General features: G+C 41.6%; 1 protein-coding gene and 1 non-coding gene across 6 annotated transcripts in view; both read right to left on the reverse strand.

The window, feature by feature from the left end:
* The window catches only part of TMEM87B (transmembrane protein 87B), a 45,336-nt gene that overhangs the window by 15,644 nt on the left and 6,267 nt on the right, over positions 1-23,425 (reverse strand). The window contains exons 3-11 of one of the 5 annotated variants that reach the window (XM_029937815.1): positions 20,216-20,307; positions 17,352-17,489; positions 15,863-15,916; positions 14,338-14,428; positions 11,505-11,566; positions 11,084-11,267; positions 6,833-6,932; positions 2,827-2,920; positions 1,165-1,236 (exon numbers count right to left, since the gene is read on the reverse strand). In XM_029937815.1, coding sequence (XP_029793675.1) covers positions 1,165-1,236; positions 2,827-2,920; positions 6,833-6,932; positions 11,084-11,267; positions 11,505-11,566; positions 14,338-14,428; positions 15,863-15,916; positions 17,352-17,489; positions 20,216-20,307 — 887 coding nt within the window. Of the gene's footprint in view, positions 1-1,164; positions 1,237-2,826; positions 2,921-6,832; positions 6,933-11,083; positions 11,268-11,504; positions 11,567-14,337; positions 14,429-15,862; positions 15,974-17,351; positions 17,490-20,215; positions 20,308-23,425 lie in introns of all 5 variants that reach the window. The other 4 variants (XM_029937814.1, XM_029937811.1, XM_029937810.1 and 1 more) reach the window with 4 other exon arrangements.
* Positions 18,284-18,390, reverse strand: LOC115290896. Its single transcript, XR_003908277.1, has one exon. It is a non-coding gene; the product is annotated as a U6 spliceosomal RNA (small nuclear RNA).

Genomic DNA, 23,425 nt, shown 5'->3' on the forward strand with positions numbered 1-23,425 from the left:
ATTCCTCTTACAAACCCAGGCTGGGATTTCTAACTCTACTTAACACTAATGCCCCAAGTCAGCTCAGACTTCATCCATGATGGTCCCTTCCCTAGGTTCACAGGCTTGGGGTGACAAAACTGTCCCAGCCACCCAATTGAGATATGCAAGACTGCTCTTACGCTCCCGCCCTTCTTTTCTCACCCATTTCTACGAAGTCTATTATCTGGAGTTTTTTTCCCATTTCCTTTGCCCTAATTCTAACCCTTACCGTCTTTTTTTTTTTTTTTTCCCAACCACTGCACATGACTCTTTACCAGACTTCCTATCTCAATACTCTAGACCCTCCTTTTCCAGGTCATTTTTATTTTTAAAGATTTAAAAAAAAATAATCTCTACATCCAACACGGACTCAAACTCACAAGATCAAGAGTATCACGTTCTTTCAAATGAGCCAGGCAGGTGTCTCTTCCAGATCCCTTTAAATGTCATTCTCGAGTTCTTTCTAACACAGATTTCCTCATGGGATTCACCTGTGCGGCTTTGAGTCCTCTCGCCTCTCTCCCTGCAAAAGGAACTTTAGACTCTTGAGCACATCATTCTACCTTTCCCTTCTGGCCCCACCTTCCACAATTCTCCCACACGTGTTTACCTATAGGCAAGCTACTCTGGGACATTCTACCACTGTCCCTATATTTTCACGCTTCCCACTATCTGTTCCCCTCGATATTCCCAGAATGCGTTCCCCCCACTTCTTTTCCTGGTTAGCCCCTATGTGTTCTCCCAGTCTCAACTTAATGTCACCATCTCTGTGAAGTCCTTCCTGGGTTTTGCCCTAGACTTGCTTTCTCTCTCCTCTGTTTGCACAGCACCTCTTTACAATGGCAATTACCATCCCTCTACTGTTCCCAGTTATCTTTGTATTTGTCTTCCCGACTGGAGTAACACAGGAACAATACCTTTTTATTCTGTCTCCTCTGTAAAACTTAAGTTTGCTGAACTAACAGAAAAAGAAAGATATTCTTTGTTTAGGGAATTGTTACTTTTTCACCTCAACCAAATTCCTGTATTGAGGTTAAAGGTAGTAATGCATAACTATAATTCCTTCTATTATAATGGAAAAGTACTAAAAGTAACCTGATTTTAATGATACAACAAACTACTTTAGGACACAGTAAAGGATATGAACCATACAAAAATGGAGTCAATAACTGCCAAAATAATGTCACCCAAAATGACAGCTAAATGGTTAGAACCCTGAAAGATAAAAATAGGGGAAAAAATCTGAATGTAAAAGTTTCATTCATTATATTATAGAAATTATTATATGAAAAAGAAAAACAATTTAGCTCATCTCATCACTTCACAAAAGCCAAAGAAAAATTTTATTCCTAATAAAATTGTGTCTATGCACATGGAAACTTTTTTGGCAGCAACAGGTGTTAGGTTGTCATCCACCTATTCAACGATAATGTAAAACTGTATCACAGAATAGCAAATAAAACATATCATGTCTCCAGCTCCACTTAGATCAACCATTTCAACCCCTCCCCTCTCCACACCAAACCGACAGCCAGGGCTACTAATGAAATGGGACTCCTGATCTTTCCTACCATCTGCAAAGGGACATGAAAAGAAAAAAAGAAAGAAAAGGAACTGTGGAAGGGTAAAAATAAACCACAGATGACACACTTTCTTTCATCTCAAGTTAACAGAAAATCATATTTAAAAGTTATAATTAAGGGAGGCAAGTTATAATTAAGAATGTTATCTATGGAAAACTAAAGAAAAACAGTGTTTATACTATATCTATCTATATGCAGGATATTTACCTTTTCTCTTTCTAGCAAAGACTAGCTCCTATAAATTATATATATAAATGCACAGTGCTTCACTGTTACATGAAAGTAAAAATAAATGTGCCTTTTAAAGAGTCAAAGATGAAAAGAGCAAGTGTATTTAATACAGAATGCAGATGTATCAAAGATAATAGAAGAATGAGGCTTTTAACATTATTGGACAAATGTCCTGTTGTCCAGGTCAGATCAAAATATGTGAAGTAAACTTACATGGCAACACAAGCTCACTCACTCCGTGCCCAGGGATCTGATTCACACAGCCAATCCAAAGGACATTCTGGGTAAAAATTACTAGGTTGTTTGAATCAAGTAAAGTATAATAAGCTGCTTAGTCACTCAGTCGTCAACCATATTATTAAGAAAGACAGAGCTAGAAATCTAGGGGTCTTCCCAGATACAAATGTTCTGCCTCTTCTTAGAGAGAAAAGCATTGCTGCCCACAGCGCCTGAATCATTTCCTCCTGGACACTACCTTCTCGTGGTTCTTCCAAGAGTGGAGTCTGGTGAATCCCCAAACCCTGAATCCATAAGAGTCAGAAAACAGTTATAACCAAAGGAGACTTAAGCGGGATGAGATGTAGTATCTGCATGTGTGAAGGGTACAGTTAATTCTGTTCACATTCTGTCTTTAAACCAAGGGTGAAGGAAGAAATGAATGTGTTCAGACATAATGACAAAGACAAATGTTCTTTATAAAGAATGTTTTTGAGATGAAACATCCTGGGGATGTCATTCCTGGGATGACATCAAGTGGTACCTTCATAATCGATCATATTTTCCTTCATAATCCATCATATTTTAAGAAGTTCTTTTACTACTTTCAGGAAGTTATTTAAAAAGGGAAATATTCCATAGGGGGGAGAAAAGGAAAATTGGGCCTTTTTCATAAATTTCCTATCTTCAAAAATTCATCTCAGGAAATATAAGGTTAAATCATATTTCACAGCAACAATAAAAAGGGACGGAAGTGGAAATATGTCATTTTTACCCCAATAACTCTCATCACGCCTTCAATAGCTGCGAAGATGAAGTAAAGAATCCCCAGTCCAACCACCCGGTGCATGACTGTTCCTAAACGAGGCCTGGAATGAAGAAGAGGAAAAAGAGAAAAAAAGAAAAGGCATGGTGAGTAAATGCATCTGAATACAGCAACTAGCCCAATTTCCCGATATGAGAGAAGTCATTATCTAATCAAATCAGCCTGCCCTGCCCCCGCCTCTATTTCCTCAGTGTATTTCCTCAAAACAAGGCGCAAACAGGCTCAGGACAAATGGGTCTCCTCTAGGACCCGAAGTTGTACAGACGCCCAGGGAGGCTGTGCAGGGGCTCACTCCATAGGGCGGAAGAGCAGCTGGTGAAGTCTAGGAGGGCCAGTGCCTACTCGTGTCACTGACAGAAACAGTAACTTAGCTCTTTCATTAACGTTAATTAAAAACTGTTCTGAGATATGTTTTATTAGAGATAAGCCACCAGTTTTCTGACTTGGGCAGAAAAAGAACAGGAGTAAGAGGAGATCGAAGTCTACTCCTTTTCTTTGCTCTGTGGCCTAAACAAAAGTGCTAACACGTTTCAGTTTCCATTCTTTACATGGAAAAGAACTAAAATAACATTTTTGATTCTCTAAAGATATAGATGATTTGGGAAAATGCAAAGATAGTCATTTTTGCAATGAATAATTTGGAAAGAGAACTAAAACTTTGTGAAATTTGCAAATCATACCGCACAAACATTTTAGCTCAAAAACCCTCTAGCCAGACTAATTAGAAGAAAAAAACAAACCTGACTTTGGAAAAATACTTACTGTAGTCACTTTAAGATAAAAATCTAACTAAAAATTAAACTAATATCCATAGTTTATATTTAAGACTCTGCATCTAAATTCTAACTCCTTATAGCCAGCTACCTGGAATGCTCCAACAGCCAGAAATATGAGTGCTCTGAAGTTCATAACTAGAACAGTGAGGTAGCAGATTCCACATGAGGATTCTGTGTTGTGACTACTGTACAGAGGCCAAAAACAAAGAAACAACCCTCCCCCGCCAAAAAAACACCCAGAAAGCATTTGAGAAGGAATCTCAATAAATACCCAATGGAAAAAAGGTGTCCTGGCTAAAACCTTGCTAATTACACCAACCTCAAGCTCACAGGCATATGTGTGTGTATTCAGTATGTGTTTGCTGAGTGCCTACTATGTGCCAGGGACTGCACTGGGGCCTTAAGAAGCAGCAGGACACCAGCTGGCAAAGCTCCTACTCCATGGAAGTCACATTCAGGGTGTGGGGGGGGGCATACAACAAATCCCTAACATTTGAGTTAACTGAAGCTATAAATGGGGTGAGGGTCAGAATGATCTAGGGTATGCACCACATCGGGAGTCCTGACAGTGCTAGGCTCTCTAAGAGAGGAGGGTGAGCAGAGAAAAGAGAGTAAGGAAGCAAACCACGCCCAGGGTCTGGGGTAAGGCGCTTGTGGGCAGAAGCCTTTATTGCACTGTGAGGAAGGAACAGCAACAGCAAGAAAGCCTGAGGGATGGAGCAGTGTTCAAAAGGATGAGTGGCAGGTGAGGGCAGCCATCTGGAAAACCGAAAAGGGAATCTGCCTTTTACTAAGTGAGATGAGCAGGAAAGTAGATACCTGAGTTATGTTTAAAAAGGATCACCTTGGGGAACCTGGACAGCTCAGGTGGTTAAGTATCCAACTCTTGATTTGGGCCCAGGTCATGACCTCACAGTTCATGGGTTCAAGCCCCACTTTGGGCTCTGCACTGACAGCCCAGAGCCAGTTTGGGATTCTCTCTCTCTCCCTCTCTCTTTGCCCCTCCCCCACTTGCTCTCTCGCGCGCTCGCTCTCTCTCTCTCTCTCTCTCTCTCTCTCTCTCTCTCTCTCTCTCCAAATAAATAAAAATAAACTTTAAAGGATCATCTTGGCCTCTGTTATGTCGGAAAAGACTGACAGGAGACCAGGGCAGATGCCAGGGAACCAGTTAGAAGGGTACTGAAGTTATCTATGGCAAGAAGATGATGGTGGGGCCCAGGGTGATGGCTCTGGAAGGGGCTGGGAGGTTCACTCTTGGATGTGTCCTGACGTTAGAGCCAAAAACCAGATGAGCAAGCCCCAGGGCTTTGAGTTGCATGAGCAGAGGTCTGGGGCTTCAATGCTGGAGCTCAGGAATACAAAGGAGGCGCAGCAGGAGAGGCTAGGAGCAGCCTAGGGCCCCTGCACAAAGGCCAAGCAAGGCCATGGGGTTTTGGCAACAAGGTCAAGGTGACTGACAAGAGCAGTCTCATTGGAGGAATGGAGGCAAAACTTCCCTACGGTGCATTCAGGAGACAATGAGGGAAGCTGGAGTGGCAAGTACAGAGCACGCATCTGAGACATGCTGCTGCCCAGGGACGAAGGGGAATGAAGGAGAAGCAGAGGAGAGTGCCGGGAGGGGCTGAGGGAAGTCTGCTCCTGAAGATGACAGAAATAACAGCATGCCGATGGCAGTGACCCACCAGAGGAAAACTGAGGAGACCAGAGCAAACAGAAGCAGCCGCTGGAGCAGCTTCTTTGGCAGATAAGAGGTAACAGGACCTAGAGCCCAAGAGCAGGGCAAGGACTAAACCATGTTCCTTTCCTTCAAGAGGAGGAGAACACTGTGTGCATTCAGATATGGGGGGAATTGTACAGACTTGGGGCAGGAAGGCATTGGAATTCCCTTCTGACGGCTTCTATTTCCTCAGTGAGAAAAGAACCAGGATCAGCTACTACGATGAATGTGAGTAGGGAACCCGAGCCTGGAAGGGAAAGAATGGGTATAATGGTCTTCTGCAGAGTGGGAAAGGGGCCAGAGACTGGCAAGGGGATCTAGAAGAACTACCAGGGACACTGAGGGCACACTTAAAGTTTCGAGTCATGAAGTGACACAGGCCTGCAGTCTGGTCAGGTGTCCTCAGGCAGGTTCTGCTGCTGCAGTACGAGCCTGAAGCAGATGGAAAGCCGGATTTGTCAAGGGAGGTGGGCCAAGAAAAAGGCGGAGGGCTTCAGGTGCCTGTGGGCGGATGTTCAGCACCCTGAAGGGTCCATGGAAGGTGGCAGGATCAAAAGGCCAGAGGCTGTACCAGGGCCAAAGAATGAAGTGAGCTGATGTATTTGGAAAAGTGAACAGGAAACAGAGAAGGTGACAGTGGAAAGGTCGATTGCTTACATTTGCAACTATAAAGAGGATACAGTTACCATAACAATAAAGTCTAAAACATGGCAGTGGGACTCAGTAACTGAGGGGAGGAGGTGAGATCAGGTTACTTATAGGATCACCCACAAAGAAACTGAAATCACAGGGAATTCTGACACACAAAGTGTTGAGCAAGTTGGGGAGCAAGTACTCCATGAATTAAGAGAGGAGGGAAGAAATCTGAAACTTAAAAGGTGACTGTAGTAAGAAGATAGAGCAGGTGATCCAGGATGCAAGCTTGGGCTTCTGGAAATTAGAGTTTTATAAAAAGGTGATAAGGATAAAGAGGACAAGCTGTTCCACGTTCATTCGCAGTGACTCACAGGCATGAGAGAAAAAAGATCAGCCTGTGGGGATCCAGAGGAAGCAGGGTCCTCAGTGGACAGCCAGGTTTCAGTCTGAAATCCTGCTGACCTGGTGCTTAATCCTCTTTCTCTTACGATATTTGAATGCAATTGTAAAAGCAGAACTACATGTCTAGGAAGTAGAAAATGGTTTAAACTTTAGGAATCATTTAAAAATTTCCTTTTTCCTTAAAGTTGATTACTTCTTCATCTAACTATAAAAAGCCACTGGACTTCAAATTCAAGATCTTTGTTTGAGGACAGCATCAAGCGGCCAGTACACAGAGGTCCCGTGAAAACACTTTCTCGCTGGTATCTCCCTACGGGGTTTATATTACGGTCCTAAGAAGTGTCCAGTTTCACAGAGCTCATAATGTGGCAGAGGGAGTCACAAGACCGGAAGCTCAGTATCTTTCCAACACACCAATACTTACTTCACGATGCCGTAGCCCAAGCTCACAATGATCACAAGAAGGCGAGCCAATGTCCTCTTAACCGCAGATATCAACTCCGCAAATATCAATAAACCCTGGGCTGAGGGGAAGAAAGAAAAGCATTCATTCTGTGTATATGTAGAGGCCTGCCACCAAGATTCTACGGACATACTGTGTATTATCTACATTCTGACCCCAGACGAATTAGCCTTATTTGCTTTAAAGATCATCTAATCCAACTGATATTTGAAAACCTCGGCGGAGGGTAATTCATTACCTCCTGAAGAATTCACTCCATATTTGCTCTGCTCTTCTGGGCACAGCCTTTCCTATATCAATCTAAAATCTCCCCCAACTTCCTTCCGCTTTTGTTCTTCCCCTTGTGGCTATAAAGAACTTTCTGTTCTGTAAATATGTGAAAACCATAAGGTCCTCTAGAGTTTCCTTTTCTCCAGGATGCCTTCATCATTTATATATTTATGCTCCTACTGTGTGGCTACAATAAGAAAAGAGACACCATGATCCCTGCCCTCATGAAGCTTATACTCTGGTGAGGACAAGCAAACAGACAGAACTCAGTGTGGTAAGTGCTGGAGGCAACTCAGCATCTCCCAGGACTATGAAGAAGCCAACTGAATCCACACTTGACGGAGGGGCAAGTGGGTCCAGAAAAGCTTTTCAGAGGAAGCGACATCGAAGTCAGGATTTGAAGGCCTAGTAAAAGTTAAATATTTGGGGGAAATAAGAGGAAAACAAAATAAATGGTACATGAAAAGGCATGGAGGAGAAAAGATGAAAAGTAAAATACATTGCAAGAAATCACAGTTCAGGATGTTTGCAGCAGAGAGTGTAACGAGGGATATCAAGAAAAGAGGCTGGTGACAGAGGCAGGGATAATCACGTAGGGTGTTTAGGCCATGTGATGAACCTGGATTTTATGTGAAGGGCAGTGGGAAGTCAATGACTGTAAACAAGGGAGTAAAAAAGGAACTGGTAAACTATAGCCCACAGGCCAATTTTGACCCTACAACTGCCTTTGTAAATAAAGTTTTATTGGAACAGAGCCATGCCCATTTGTTTACTTGCTGAGCATGGCCACTTTTGTGCTATAATGGGAAAGCTCAGTAGTAGCAATAGAGACCATATGGCCTGTAAAGCCAAAAAATATTTACCATATGGCCTTTGCACGAGAAGTTTGCTGACTTGAAATAAAACTGACAGCTTGATTTTATCCAGATTGCTCCTCTTAATGGCTTGTGGAGGATCAAGGCTACCAGCAAGGAAAATGCTCAGGAGGTTGTTCCAAAAATCCAGGTAAGAGATGGTGAGAGCACAGTGCTGGCAGGGAAGATGGAGACTCAGAAAGACATATAGAAACAAGTTGTGAATCCACCTAATTTTTCAGCTCACAATTCTCCAGCTTGTCCACAAGAGATTGCAAGAGACCTCATCAAATGCCTCGTAGACAGATGTAGAACTGGAGGGAGAGGAAGAGGGTGGCAAGAGAATGGCACCAAAGTCAGCTGGCAGGGCCATCCACCGACAGGAATACCTGGAGGAGCATTAGGTTTGGACTAAAGTGAGTCAAAAGTACAAGGGCGGAAAAGGTGAGTTCCTTCTCTGCTCTCAGAGATGAGAAGTCTGCAAGGCACTCAGAAGATGTTTGGCAGGTGACCAGCTACTAGGTCTGCAGCTCAGGACAGACATCTGTCCAGGAGGTTGACCTTTAGGAAGAAAACAGTGGATGAACTCCCTAAAGGCAGATGCAGACTGCAAAGAGGTTTAGGATGACCCATGTTTAAGGGTGGCGTGTTTTCAAATCCCTTCAGGAGCTGCTCAGTCTGCACTATTTCCCTCTTGGAGTAAAGTGAGTAACACCTTGGCAGGTGGACCTTCTCAATGTCTTGACTGCTAATCCTCCTGCTGGAACCTAAGGTGGTAGGAGCTTGTGGGAGGCATAACTGCCTATAACTGTCTCTGTTGAGCTTCTTCATCAGCTTCAACTTTCAAATCCTTTAGAAAAGTTTCCCAATTGTATTTTTGCAATTTGTACCTCAACCCCAAGTTCAAGGTCTTACCTATTAAGTTTTACCTTTCCATTCGGGACATCAAGACCCCTTCAAGTACCTTCATTTGAGAAGGGTCCATCTAAAATTCTTCTCTATACTCCCTGTGTTAACTCTGCTAGCCTGACATCATCCACAGAATGTGAGCGAATGCTCTCTACATATGGATAGGTCTGCAATCAATGTTAGGTGAATAATGAGGATAAACCAGCCACGAGGTCTAAAACCTGTGAGACAGGTGTCATTCAAAACCTCCTTCTAAGCTGGTGGTTCTCAATCCTAGATGCACACTAGAATCACGTGGGAAGCCTCTCTCAACAGAGCCAATTCTTAGACCTCCTTTAACCAGAATCGCTGGCACTGGTATTGCTTTAAAGCTCTGCAAGTGACGCCTAGATGCAGCCAGAGGTGAGAACCGTGGCTGCAGTGCTGTCCAACAGAGGTTTCCAGAATGATGGCAATGTTCTACATCCATGCTGTCCAATTCAGTACTCAATGGTCACATGTGGCTACTGAGCATGTGAAATGCAGATAGTACAACAGAGGAAGTGAACTGCTATTTCTACTTAAACAGCCAGATGTGGCTTATGGCCACCACGCTGGACAACCCAGCTCTATAGTGACAAGACTCATGGGTGCTCATGTGCACGGGCTCCTTAGATATGGCTGCACAGCCGGTTTCTGGCGCACATTTCTCCATCCTGTCCACAAGAAGTCACGGTTGTCAAATACCTTAAATAAGTCCAGATACACTAAGTTTAGAAGCACAAAAGAAGTCAATCTGACATGACCTGTTCTTAAGGTGCCCATGTTAGGCCCTAACAATCACTGTTTCCTGTCCCTGCTGGATCAGTGCTAAGCAAGACAGCCTGGGTTACGGAATTCCCATTTGGGAAAATCAGAAATAGCATCAGCCATGCTGTCTGGCACCTGTCCCTTTCCCAGGACTCCTCACAGACGCTGACAGCAGCTTGGGGCTTCTCTCCCAAGCCCTTCTTGTGTCCCCTCAGAGCACTTGAAGTCCCTGAGGATGGCAAGTGGGCTCTCACCTCTTCTTGTCTCTCAGGCGTCTGCTGCTCCTCACTGACGCTCCGGCCACCCTCAATGCTCCCTAGACAAAAGAGGACCTCCACTCAGAGCAGAGGAGCCCGACTGCCTTACTTCACAGTCAAGAATGCTTTACTCCCCAGCCAGGGGCAGCAGCCTCACTCCTCCTTTGTTATTTGGTTTAGAGAGCGCGCCCGCGCGTGCACACACACACACACGCACGCGCACACACACACACACACACACACACACACACACACACCACTAAAGCCTCTTATAATTCCCCAACACAGAAAAAGCAGTATAGTGAGCTACCATGTACCCAGCACTCAGCTTCAATAATTATCAATATTATGGCAAATCTGTTTCATCTATATTCCAACTCACTCTTAAATATAAAAATAAATAACAGACACATTCACACCCTATAAAAATCTGTACAAGGATCATTTTAACTGATCACTCAGAACTGATCACACCTGGGTGCTTCATCCCTTTGGAGCTACCTCCCTTTATAAAGCTTGGGTGATGGGATTGTACCTTTACTTCTCTGGCCTTTTTGCCTTCCACCTTCTAGAAACCTGGGGCACACGTCTGAGCATGCCCACTTCCAGCCCTCCCTGATTCACACACTTCCCTGTGTAAACCGTGAGGGGCCTCTAGTGGTCACATGGAGTTCTCTGAGAGCGAAGAGGCAGAAAGAACACAAGGAGGCTGCAAGGCACCGTCCACCCCAGAACTACTGATTTTACTCCCTGGGGTCAAATTTTCCTTCTTTTCTTTTGTGGAGAAAGGAGAACAAAGAGTTTGGGGGAAAGACAGAGAAATACATTAAAAGGATCAGTAGCACCTAACAGTGCCCCTGTCTGGAACTTTTGTTGATTTAATCCAATCACTGAAATGGGAATCTTCTTTTCCCCAGGAGGAAAGTGAAGGAAAGAAGAGAAACAGAAAATGAGGACAACACAGACCCTAGCCTAGATCAGAGTCCTACTCTCACATTCTCGTCTTGGCTCTTCATCTACAATGTAGCTGTTCCCAAACCACTGTGCAAAGGAGGCCTCCCCCAGCTCTGCTCACAAAAGCTAGCAGGGGCCTCTTGGATCATGGTGTATGTACAGAGAGAGTCACAGCTTACTTGATAGCCCAGTGCTGCTGATGTTCTGATATTCAGTATAAAAAACTGCTTTTTCAAGCATTCCCAGGAAAATTACAGCTGCAATCCAGAACTGAATTCTTAATATATCTTTCCAATAACAGGCAGACCACATCAGCCACAGTACGCCATATAAAATATAAACGATACACATCACCATGTAAAACTGTAGGAAAAAGAGCAATTTTAGTCAGTTAAGACTTGTGATCACTTGAAAATGGACATTTCTTCATGCAGGTATCCTGTCTTTTATTTTTCTGTCACTCTAGCCAGAAGCAGAGGGTATGCCAAAGCATTAGCTACTAAGGGATACCACCACTGAGCTCTTTAAGTTGTTACATTTTCCAATTAGGATATAAAATTCATTTTTTAAAAAAGGAAAAAAATTATGAGAAATACTCACAATCATTAGAGGCCAATCTGATGCAGAAATATATCCATGAGGCCCAATCATGGAAAGAGACACTGGTGAAGATGGGGATAAAGACATCAAAGAATTAAATTACCAATTAGTCTTTTCTTATATTTTGAAATGTAAGTTCATTTCCCAGAAGACTCCAAAAACGCACACCAAGCTAACAAATGCTGAATTTTTACCTCAGACACACAATGTATTGGCTATTTACCAGTCATTAACATGTAATCTTACCAAGATACCTTTACTTATATGCATGCTATTGTAAAACCTGGGCCAAATCTGATCTTATGAAGACAGCAAAGCAGTACAGGTCTTAGAGTGGCCTCATGCTGAGTCACTGACCGCATTGAGGACTTTGTCTTCCTTACTGTAATAACTTGGGATAAATTATCGAATTCAAGCATCTAGTTTGGGTTGCTGTCCAAGGTAACAATAAACAGAGCACCCAAAACAGTTCAAGACTTACAGGGCTCAGTAATTGCTTCTGTTACTAACCAGCAGGGCCTTCAAACTGCCTGCTGGTATCAGGGGAAAAGACACAACACCTGGGAAGGTGGCCCATTATGTTACCTCTGGGAGGAAGCCCTACTTCCACTCTTCCAGAGCAACCGCCTCCCCAGCTTCCCCTGCAGTACGCCAATTCTGTGCCTCCTCTGAAGCAATGTCTGTGTCACCTCAGTACTCTCTGCCTCCCGGCTGGACTGGGCAACTCTCAAAGGCAAAGCCTGGCTTCACCCCTGTGCCCCTATTGGATGAAATGGAGCAGGATCCTAGTATGCTGTTTGGCTACTACTGGTCCAACAGACACTCAGTCTGCAAAACAACACCCGAAGCAATTCTAGGCTCTGAAAGCATTCACTCCCTGGAAAATTGCTTACTGTAAGCCCACTCTTGCACTGGGGGGTGGGGGGTGGGCACGGAGCTCACAGACCACAGAAGCCACAATCGCCAGACAGGCTACTTCTACTCCTAAGCTACAGGCAGATGCCTTAAAATAAAATTTTAAACCCCTGATAATGGCCATTTTCCTGATACAGAATATGATCTACTTCAAATAGAATTAAAATGCTGCCTACCCTGGCACAAAAACAGACACACAGACCAATGGAATAGAATAGAGAACCCAGAACTGGGCCCACAAATGTACGGCCAATTAATTTTTGACAAAGCAGGAAAGAGTATCCGATGGAAAAAAGATTGCCTCTTTAGCAGGTGGTGCTGGGAGAACTGGACAGCAACATGCAGAAGAATGAAACTAGACCACTTTCTTACACCATACACAAAAATAAACTCAAAATGGCTGAAGGACCTGAATGTGAGACAGGAAACCATCAAAACCCTTGAGGAGAAAGTAGGAAACAATCTCCTTGACCTCAACTGCAGCAATTTCCTACTCGACACATCCCCAAAAGCAAGGGAAATGAAAGCAAAAATGAACTATTGGGACCTCATCAAAATAAAAAGCTTCTGCACTGCAAAGGAAACAATCATAAAAACGAATAAGCAACTGACGGAATGGGAAAAGACAGTGGCAATGACATATCAGATAAAGGGCTAGTATCCAAAAACTACAAGGAATTCCCCAAACTCCACACCTGAAAAACAAATAACCCAGTGAAGAAATGGGCAGAAGACATGAACAAGACACTTCTCCAAAGAGGACATCCAGATGGCCAACAGGCACATAAAACGATGCTCAACATCACTCATCATCAGGGAAATACAAATCAAAACCACACAGAGATACCACCTCACACCAGTCAGAGTGGCTAAAATGAACAAAGCAAGAGACTATAGATGCTGGTGAGGAAGTGGAGAGATGGGCACCCTCCTACACTGTTGGTGGGAACGTAAACTGGTGCGGCCGCTCTGGAAAACAGTGTGAAGGTTCCTCAAAAAACTATCAATAGAACTCCCCTATGACCCAGCAATAGCACTGCTAGGGATTTACCCAAGGGATACAGAAGTCCTGATGCATAGGGGCACATGTACCCCAATGTTCATAGCGGCACTGTCAACAATAGCCAAATCATGGAAAGAGCCTAAATGTCCATCACCTGATGAATGGATCAAGAAGATATGGTGTGTGTGTGTGTATATATATATATATATATATATATATATATATATACACACACACAATGGAGTATTACATGGCAATGAGAAAGAATGAAATATGGCCATTTGTAGCAAAGTTGATGGACCTCGAGGGTGTCATGCTAAGCAAAATAAGTCAGGTGGAGTAGGACAGATACCATATGTTTGCACTCATAGGTCTACCAGGAGAACAGGAGAAACCTAATGGAGGACCAAAGGGAGGGGAAGAGGGAAAGAGTTCGGGAGAGAGAGGGACATAAAACCTGAGAGACTACTGAATACTGAAAACGAACCAAGGGATTGAAGGGGGAGGGGGAGGTGGAAAAGAGGTGGTGGTGGTGATAGAGGAGGGCACTTGTGGGGAAGAACACTGGGTGTTGTATGGAAACCAACCTGACAATAAACTATTTAAAAAAATGTTGCCTACTCATTTCTATATTAGAAAAAACTTTTTAATCTGAAAGGATGAAGAATTTTATATCCCACCAGAGTTTGAAATTGTAAAAATGTATCTTAATTTTAAATTTCCAATCCATTAAAAAATATTATAGTAAGATAAGAAGTTTTAAGTCCTCCAGATAAACAGGTCATTTATTTTTGTGATTAATAGAGACTTGGTTTTGAATGATGTATTTTAACAGAATATGTAGATTTGGGTCAATGACAAAAACACAGAATACAGAAAAAACAGACAGCAAACATGCATACAATTTAAATATACCATTCAAATTCCATCTTGCATCTGTTTTGTCCGTTTTCATAGAAACAATAAATATATGAAACCCATCTCTCTGTGTTCTGGCTATTACATCCTGAAATGGGAAAAAAATACATATCCTTTATGTTAGTTAAAAAATTGTTATGGAAAATATAGTTAAACAATCGTTCACCACATTTTAAAACAACTTTTAGTAATTGAATTGCATTACTTTTCACTGTTTTAAATTTTTTAAAGTTTATTTATCTTGAGAAAGAAAGAGAGAGGGAGAGAGAATGAACAGGGGAGGGGCAGAGAGAAAAATCCCAAGCAGGCTCCTCGCTGTCAGCACAGAGCCCAACATGAGGCTCACACTCCAAACCATGAGATCATGACCTGAGCCAAAAACCGAGTTGGTCACTTAACCGACTGAGCCACCCGGGTGCCCCACTTTTCACTGTTTTAGAACAAGGAAAAGAAATGCTAGGTAGTGGAGGGACAGTGGACACTGGAAGGATGTCCCCACTGTTCCCTCCATGGTCCTCTCAGAACCAAAGCAATGGAGGAGGAAAAAAACCTCTTCTACTCTTCAATTTTTCTACTTTTAATATTTCTAAAGAATCTCCCGAGAGTGTTACCATTCTATGTTTTACTTAGTATTACCATTCAAATACCTTTTTCTAATATTACTCTTCCCACGTTTTATCCTAATATGAAGCATTCAGTTTTTAAATGTGCATGGTTTTGAACTGAATTGAGGGAGTTAGAGGTCAGATAATACTGTTAGAGAGACTGTACAGATTTAGAACATAGGTTCAATTACTTAAACTCCGTAAGAACTATGTTACTAGCAGACCCGCCGGGAAGGACCTTCCCACTGTAATGCCTGTGAACGTGCAATGCCCCCACATAACTGCATCCAACTTTTCACATACATCCTTCCAGAATATTTCCTATCCGTCCCTTTCACTTCCTACGTCTTCGCCTGTGACACAGCCTGTGCAAAGCAAAGAGTCTGTCCCAGCCACTGCAGAGTGAATGCCTTTCTTCTATGACACTACTCTTTAAGATGGTTGAAGAACACAGGAAACACGAAGGGTCACAAGATAAAAGCAAAGGTTAAGCTCTCCTAAACCTGCCTTCAGTCCCTACACACAGCTGCTTCCAACCCTCTCCACCTCTTGGTCTTCAGACTTTTAGAATTCCTCCAAATACCAAATTCTCTCCCCTCCCAGGTGCCACACGCAGGGTCTCTATCTATTCATTTCCATCCTCATTGATGATCCATTGTTATGCTAGGCATTTGAAAAAAAGGCTGCAAAGCAGCTAACGTTAAATTACAACTTAAAAAGGAAATTTTAAACAAAGACAGAAACAAGTATGTACAAAGTTCATATAGACACACACAAAAATATATTATTTGAAATAATGCTTCTTTTTTCTTCCCCACTTCTATAGCCCTACTGTCTATCACTCTCTAAGTATCTATTCTTTTCAGGCTTACTACAACTTGTATACATTTGATTTAAAGACAAATAAAATGACTTACTGTTGATCCTTCCTGGTTTGAAACATTTCTGATATTTGTAATTAGTTCCTTATTCTGGAAAAACAAATAGAATGATTCCATTTTATGTTGCTGCGTTTCTATGGGGAAAAGCTGTCTTAACAAGTAAGAAAAAAATGTGTTATGAAAAAAGTAAAGATTTGAAAGCTAAACAGCAGAGAACACATCTCATTGTAGCACAAATAAGAGTAACAAAGTCCTACTTTCGAGAAAAATGAAAAAAAAATTTTTTTTAAATCTTTATTTTTGAGAGACAGAGACAGATGCAAGCAGAGAAGGAACAGAGGGAGAAGGAGACACAGAATCTGAAGCAGGCTCCAGGCTCCGAGCTGTCAGCACAGAGCCCGATGCAGGACTTGAACTCACAAACCTCAAGTTCATGACCTGAGCCTAAGTTGGACGCTTAACTGACCCAGCCACCCAGGTGCCCCATTGAAAAAATACTTTTTAGGGGCGCCTGGATGGCTCAGTCAGTTAAGCATCTGACTTCAGCTGAGGTTATGATCTCATCGTTCGTGGGTTCAAGCCCCGCGTCAGGCTCTGTGCTGGCAGCCCGAAGCCTGGAGCCTGCTTCGGATTCTGTGTCTCATTCTCTCTCTGCCCCTCCCCCACTTGTGCTCTGTCTCTCTCTGTCTCTCAAAACTAAATAAACGTAAAAAAATTTTTTTTTAATTTAAAAAAGAAAAATTATTTTTTAAATCAAGATAGCGGTTACCTTTGTTGGGGAGGTATTAGGAACTAAAAGGGGAGCCTAGGTGCTAAAATATTCTGTACTTGATATGGGCCTATACTGGTGTGTTCAGGTTCTGAAAATTCATCAAGCCATCTACTTCTGATATGCATACTTTACCTTTATCACACTTCAATATAAATTTTAAGAACCGTGTACTATTTTTACCAAAGATATATTTTCATCTCAGAATTTATAGGACAAAAACATAAGACAAAATGACCCATAGCCTCACTACCCATGGAAAGTGCTGTTAACATTCTAGGATCTAATATTCTAAACAGGGAGGGAAGTGCCTAAGGGGAGGGAAATGTTCAAGTCCTTAAGTGCTGATAAGTCATGAAGGCTGATAGACCTTTGGTAAGACTAAGAGACCACTGGATCTCACAACATGGAGATCACTGGAAACCGTGCCTAGCTGTTCTGATGGAGTGAGGGGGACAAAGGTAGGACTGGAGTGGAAACAAGACAGAGTGACAGCAGAACTGACAGCAGATCAGAATAGGAAGACAAAAGGATTCTTTTTCAAGAGTGGTGCTGCAAAGGGTACAAAAAAATAGAACAATGGTGCCAATATGCTACTTATTACTTACAACCACACATTCAAAAGAACGTAACCTAAAAATAACTAATTAAGCACCTTTCTTTATCAAAATGTTGATAGAGTAGAACTTAAGTTACTACTTGTATTCTGTGGGAGTACAGTACATTCTACTTTGAAATGACAACACAGATACTCACATTCAAAGAGGGAAACACCTGTAAGTCACTGTTGCAATTTATGTTTTCATATTTTGTTGTCCAACATTCAGTGTTCTTGAAATAATGACCACAAAAGTCTTCATCGACACTGGGGTCATGTTTTTGTGATAGCTCCTCCTACTCAAGGCAAAATTCTGGGTTATGATTTATTTCCACGCTTCTTACTGAAGAAGATAAATAAAACTTAACATCTAAATGATATCAAAGATTTATTCAGTTTGGAGCACTTGAAAATATGCAGAACAAAATACTGAAAAAAATTTTTAATTTTTATTTATTTTTGAGAGGGAGACAGAGTATGAGTGAGTGAGGGCAGAAAGACAGGAGACACAGAATCTGAAGCAGGCTCCAGGCTCTACGCTGTCAGCCCAGAGCCCCACACAAGGCTCGAACTCACAAACTGTGAGATCATGACCTAAGCCAAAGTCAGATGCTTAACCGACTGAGCCACTTAGGCGCCCCCAGGAAAAATGTTTTAAATATAATTTCAAGTATGATGAAGTTATCATGGCATGTTAGCCGTTCCAATATGGTCTGATACAGTATGCACATAATGCTAGCATAATCTTTCTGGAATAAAGGTGATTAAGGTATTTATACAGGAGATGGCTCACAGAGATATAAAAAACATTTTGTCCTGAGGCTACTTTCATTTTATCCCATGTATAATAAGATTTTATAAAGAAAAGCAGTATTTATTTTTAAATAGTTTATTGTCAAATTGGTTTCCATACAACACCCAGTGCTCTTCCCCACAAGTGCCCTCCTCCATCACCACCACCTCATTTCCCCCCGCCCCCTTCCCCTTCAACCCTCAGTTCATTTTCAGTATTCAACAGTCTCTCAGGTTTTGCGTCCCTCTCTCTCCCCAGCTCTCTCTCCCTCTTCCCCTCCCCCTGCTCCTCCATTAGAAAAATACGGAACGCTTCACGAACTTGCGCGTCGTCCTTGCGCAGGGGCCATGCTAATCTTCTCTGTATCGTTCCAATTTTAGTATATGTGCTGCTGAAGCGAGCACGAAAAGTAGTATTTAACAATGAGGAAAGATAAACCAAGGACAGATGAAGAAAATGAGGCTCCTGATGGCAGCTTCTAGTCATCAATAAAAGGTTAAGCTGGCTTCGACTGGCCAGTAGGAAACAATTTGAGCCAAATAAATAAAAAACAGTAACAGATTATAACCCATCATAACAAAGTAAAAATCCAAGAGTCCATGCTGATGACTGCTCAGGTGACTGACTGACAGGTAAGAGGAAAAGAACGGACTCATCCTCATGGAAGAATGTTAACTAAGCAGAAGGAAATACGGAATTAGAAAATTACCACTGAGCAATTATCAGAGCAATAGCTGATTTATCAAGCAAGACTCAAAGGATGTTCAGACAAGAACTGATGAAAAATAAGGATATTCATACACAAGTACAAAAGTACCTCTTCACAAACTATTGTTAACAACAAAGAGAAAAGTAGTAACTCTACAGTGGAGAAACCTGGCAGAAACGTCCTTAACCAACAGATCAAAGTTAACATTTCCAAAAATGGGACAAACCAGAATTCTCTGGTATGCCTGCCAAAAACATAACCTGATTCTAATCATGAGGAAACATCAGAAGTGCTGGATCTGAGGGACATTTTATAAAAGTAAGTGGCTTGTATACGTCAAATATATCAGTGTCATATTATGAAAGGCAAACACAAAAACAAAACAAAACACTGGAAAAACGCAATGTGACCCTAGATTAGATCTTGTACCAGAAGAAAAAAGATACAACAACAAACTACTAAGAGAGATGTTTTGGGAACACTGGCAAAACTTTAAAAGGATCAGTTTATTAGATAATAGTTTTGTATCAATGTTAAATTCCCTACGTTTTATCACTGCATTGTGTAATCTAAGTGAACACCTTTGTTCTGAGGAAACACACTGAAGTATTTAGTGTGAAGGGGTAAACTACTTGGGGATAAAGTCACAAAGGCAATACATTTGAGGATAATGGCACCCCAAATGGAAACACACACATCATTTAAGCTAGGAGCACACAGACAACAGATAAGCTCTGAAGGAAATGACTGTGAGCAACCATCAGGAGACCTGTCAAAGGAAAACACCTTGTTGACGGACCTCAAGAGGCCAGGGGACCCTGCAGGGGCAGGAGAAGCCCAGGTTGGTTGGAGGGGGATCCTCCTTTCCTCCACTCATCTCTCTCTGAGATCTACTTCTCACTAAAGCCACTTGGTTTCACTAAAGTTCTAGGTGTCCTAACATTAGTTTTTTGAATGAAGTGAAACTTTTACATTTCTTTCTTAAGCTACATTGATTTTTATTTGTGTGTGACCCACAACTCCTTTATCGACAGTTCCTACAGTCCTGATTTAAATATTTAGTAACATTTTTCTGGGGCGCCTGGGTGGCTCAGTCGGTTAAGCCTCCGACTTCGGCTCAGGTCAGATCTCACGTTCGTGGGTTCCAGCCCCGCGTCAGGCTCTGTGCTGACAGCTAGCTCAGAGCCTGGAGCCTGCTTCCAGTTCTGTGTCTCTTTCTCTCTCTGACCCTCCCCCTCTATGCTCTGTCTCTCTCTGTATCAAAAATAAATAAAACATTAAAAAAAAATATTTAGTAACATTTTTCATAAGACAAAAAGAAAATGACAGGATTTGTTTCCTTCTCCAAAAGCATATACCCTGATAAAATTAAAATATTTTTTGCCTAAGTCCCAAAATAAATCTATGGCACTTTTAAAACTACAATCTATATTTCTGGCCTGCTCACCTGATGAGCTAATAAATCTTTATATTCATAATTTTTCCTTCATAGCTTTATATACATTAAATATTTTACTTACCTCCAGCTTAGAATATTCATTTTGACAGGTATAATACTTCAAATGCCACTCAATGGTAAACTTCACAGGCCCAGAACAACTGAATGACTTAACTGTTTAGAAAAAGAAAAGTCTTATTGTACAATAATCTTATATATACTCCTATATAAGCTTTAAGGTTTCAAGAATGCAATTTAAAATAGGCTACGGTAATTAACCGAGTAAAATATTACCTAATTTCTCCCAAGTCACTGCAAAAATGAGATAAATTCATTAAATTATTATGGTTAACCAAATACTATTCATTTCATCTGTATGTTAAATCCGGCATTAAAATCAACTGAGTGACTGAATATGCTAAGTCACTGCTTTCTGCATTCTAAACTCTTCTCTTCACTAACTTATTCATTCAAAAAATACCGAGTGAGCACGCCTTATGTGCTAGAAAAGAGACATAATGGTGAACTAGAACAATCCCTGGACTTGATATTAGAGGTATTGGGGAGGGGAGAGTTAACAATTAAACAGGCCCCTTAGGATATGGGGCTAAGAACAGGGAGTCGAAGGAGCCCTGGGCAGGACACCTAACATAGTCTAGGAGAGCATAAGGGTGTACTGACATGCTTACTGGAGAAGGAGACCTTTAATGTGAAGAGCAGGAGTTAGCTAGGTGATGAGGAGGATGGAAATAGTATATACAAATGCCCAGGCAGGGTATGTGAGAGTAGGCATGAGTAGGACCACCTGAAAATAGTTTGCTATGGTCAGAACACAGACTGGGGGAAGGCGGAAGAGCCGAAGCTGGAGAAGAGTGCTAGAGAAAAGTCATGAGAAGTACTAGGCTCTGCTAAGGAGTTTTCCTTTATTTTGAATATTACAAAGTAACACTAAATGTTTCAGTAGGAGGATAATGTGAGTAGACAGACTAAAGGATTAAATCTAGAATTAGGAAGAGCTCTTTTGGGAATGTCATCACAACATAGCAGCTGGCTTCCCACAGAATAGGTCACCAGAGAGAAAGAACAAAAAAGAAGCTACAGTATCTTTTATGACCTAGTTTCAGAAGTGATATGCCATTAGTGTTACCATATTCTCTTAGTTAGACCAACCTTGATATAATACGGTAGGGGACTACATAAGGTCATGAATACTAGAAGATGGGGATCACTGTGAACCATCTTGAAGACTAGTAACCAGAAGGAATCCAAACCGAGCCCCGAAACTACAGTTCAAGAAGCTGAGACTTTAAGCCATTGTGAATTCTGCATGATGCTTTTCTAAAACTTGTGTTTAAAACTTCCAAAAGGACCAGCAAATTGAGACCGTATCTGAACCTGAATAAGATAACTCATCAGTTGAAAAGAAATACCAACCACTATCATTGCTTCACAAAAAATATGTAAGGGTGAACAGCTTCCTTAGTATAAATGGAAATTATGTGCTGTTTGCTTATTGAATTACCAGGGCTCCCCCTCCCCCCTTTTCTTTTCTACACTGCGTTGGCTCAGTGTTACAGTGCTACTTAAAGTTGGCAAAAGTCTTTGTCCTGTTTGATTTGTAGATACTGATCCTAAGGAATTAAAACTAAAAGCTCTCTATTCAGCGACAATTGTTTAGGTACTAAAAAGATCAACAAACATGGTCTGTATCATAACAGTCATTAAATATGTGAATATATTAGCATGTACTTAAATAAAGCAAAATCTGAAACTCAAAAAAAAAAAGCTGAGACTGGTAGAATTTCTGGGGAGAACACTCAAGAGTTGGGATCTGCACAGAGAGAGAGTAAAAGGAATCTGGATGAGATACTAATGAGCCTGCCTGCACAGCAGTCAGCCCAGCTGTAGAAAGAAGCCCAATCATTCTCTGAGGTCACACAGGGCTGGTAACTAAGTTTCCACTAGCCAGAGTGGAGGGGCCACATTAAATATACCAAGCATTCAGGACAAATGTAGCAGGGTCACATCTCAGAAGTGGCGCTAAGTTAGCCCTACAGTAAAGGCTACTCCAGATCCACCCTGAAAGAAATTAAACACAAAATTGGAAAGGATCAAACTGACCCAAAAGAAACTTAGCTGTCTGCCAGAACAAAGTCAAGGAATACAACTATATAATACAATTACAGCACTTAAGAAGGAAACACTGATGATATCCATCATCCAAACAAAACTGCTAGACAGAAAAAGAAAAAACCGACTCATAATCATGATTAGTCATTATGACAAAAATGGAAGGGACAAAGATGATTAGCAGAGAAGAATATTAAAGGAACTATTATAAGTATTTTCCATATGTTCAAAAATGTAAAGGAAAATGTGTTCAAAGATGTTAAGATATTATTTTAAAAGTACCAATCTTCTAGAGATTAAAACATTACAATATCCAAGTAAGAAGTTCACTCTATGAGATTAACAGAAGATTAAATACTGGAAAAGAAAAGATTACTGAACTTGAAGACAAAGTAATAGATTCAAAATGAAGCACAGAAAGAGACTGAAGAAAACTTAACAAGGCCCCAAGGATCCATGAGACAATATCAAGCAGTCTACATATGTGCAAATGGAGGCCCAGAAAGGGAGGACAGGGAGCTGGGGATAGTGTCTAAATCCATGATCCACTATAAACAATGCAATTTTTTTCATTGTGGATATCAAGTTGTTCCAGCATCATTTATTGAAAAGACTATTCTCTCTCTAAAGAATTACCTTGGCATCTTTGTTGAAAATCAACTAACCTTATAAAGATTTTTTTATTTTATTTTATTTTTGAGAGGCAGAGAAAGACAGCACGAGCAGGGGAGGATCAGAGAGAGAGGAAGACACAGAGTCCGAAGCAGGCTCCAGGTTCTGAGCTAGCTGTCAGCACAGAGCCCGACACGGAGCTCGAACCCACAAACTGTGAGATCATGACCTGAGCCGAAGCCAAAAGCTGGACGCTTAACCGACTGAGCCACCCAGGCGCCCCTCAACTAACCTTATAAATGTGGGTTTATTTCTGGGTTCTCTAATCTGTTTCTTTTTTTTCTATTAATTTTTTTAATGTTTATTTTTGAAGTGAGAGAGATGAGTGGGGGAGGGGCAGAGAGAGACAGAGACAGAATCTGAAGCAGGCTCCAAGCTTTGAGCTGTCAGCACAGAGCCTAATGTGGGGCTCAAACCCACAAGCTGTGAGATCATGACCTGAGCTGAAGTCGGACACCAAACTGACTGAGCCACCCAGGCACCCCTCTGA

The sequence above is a fragment of the Suricata suricatta genome, chromosome 4, assembly GCF_006229205.1.
Source record: "Suricata suricatta isolate VVHF042 chromosome 4, meerkat_22Aug2017_6uvM2_HiC, whole genome shotgun sequence".
NCBI lineage: Eukaryota > Metazoa > Chordata > Mammalia > Carnivora > Herpestidae > Suricata > Suricata suricatta.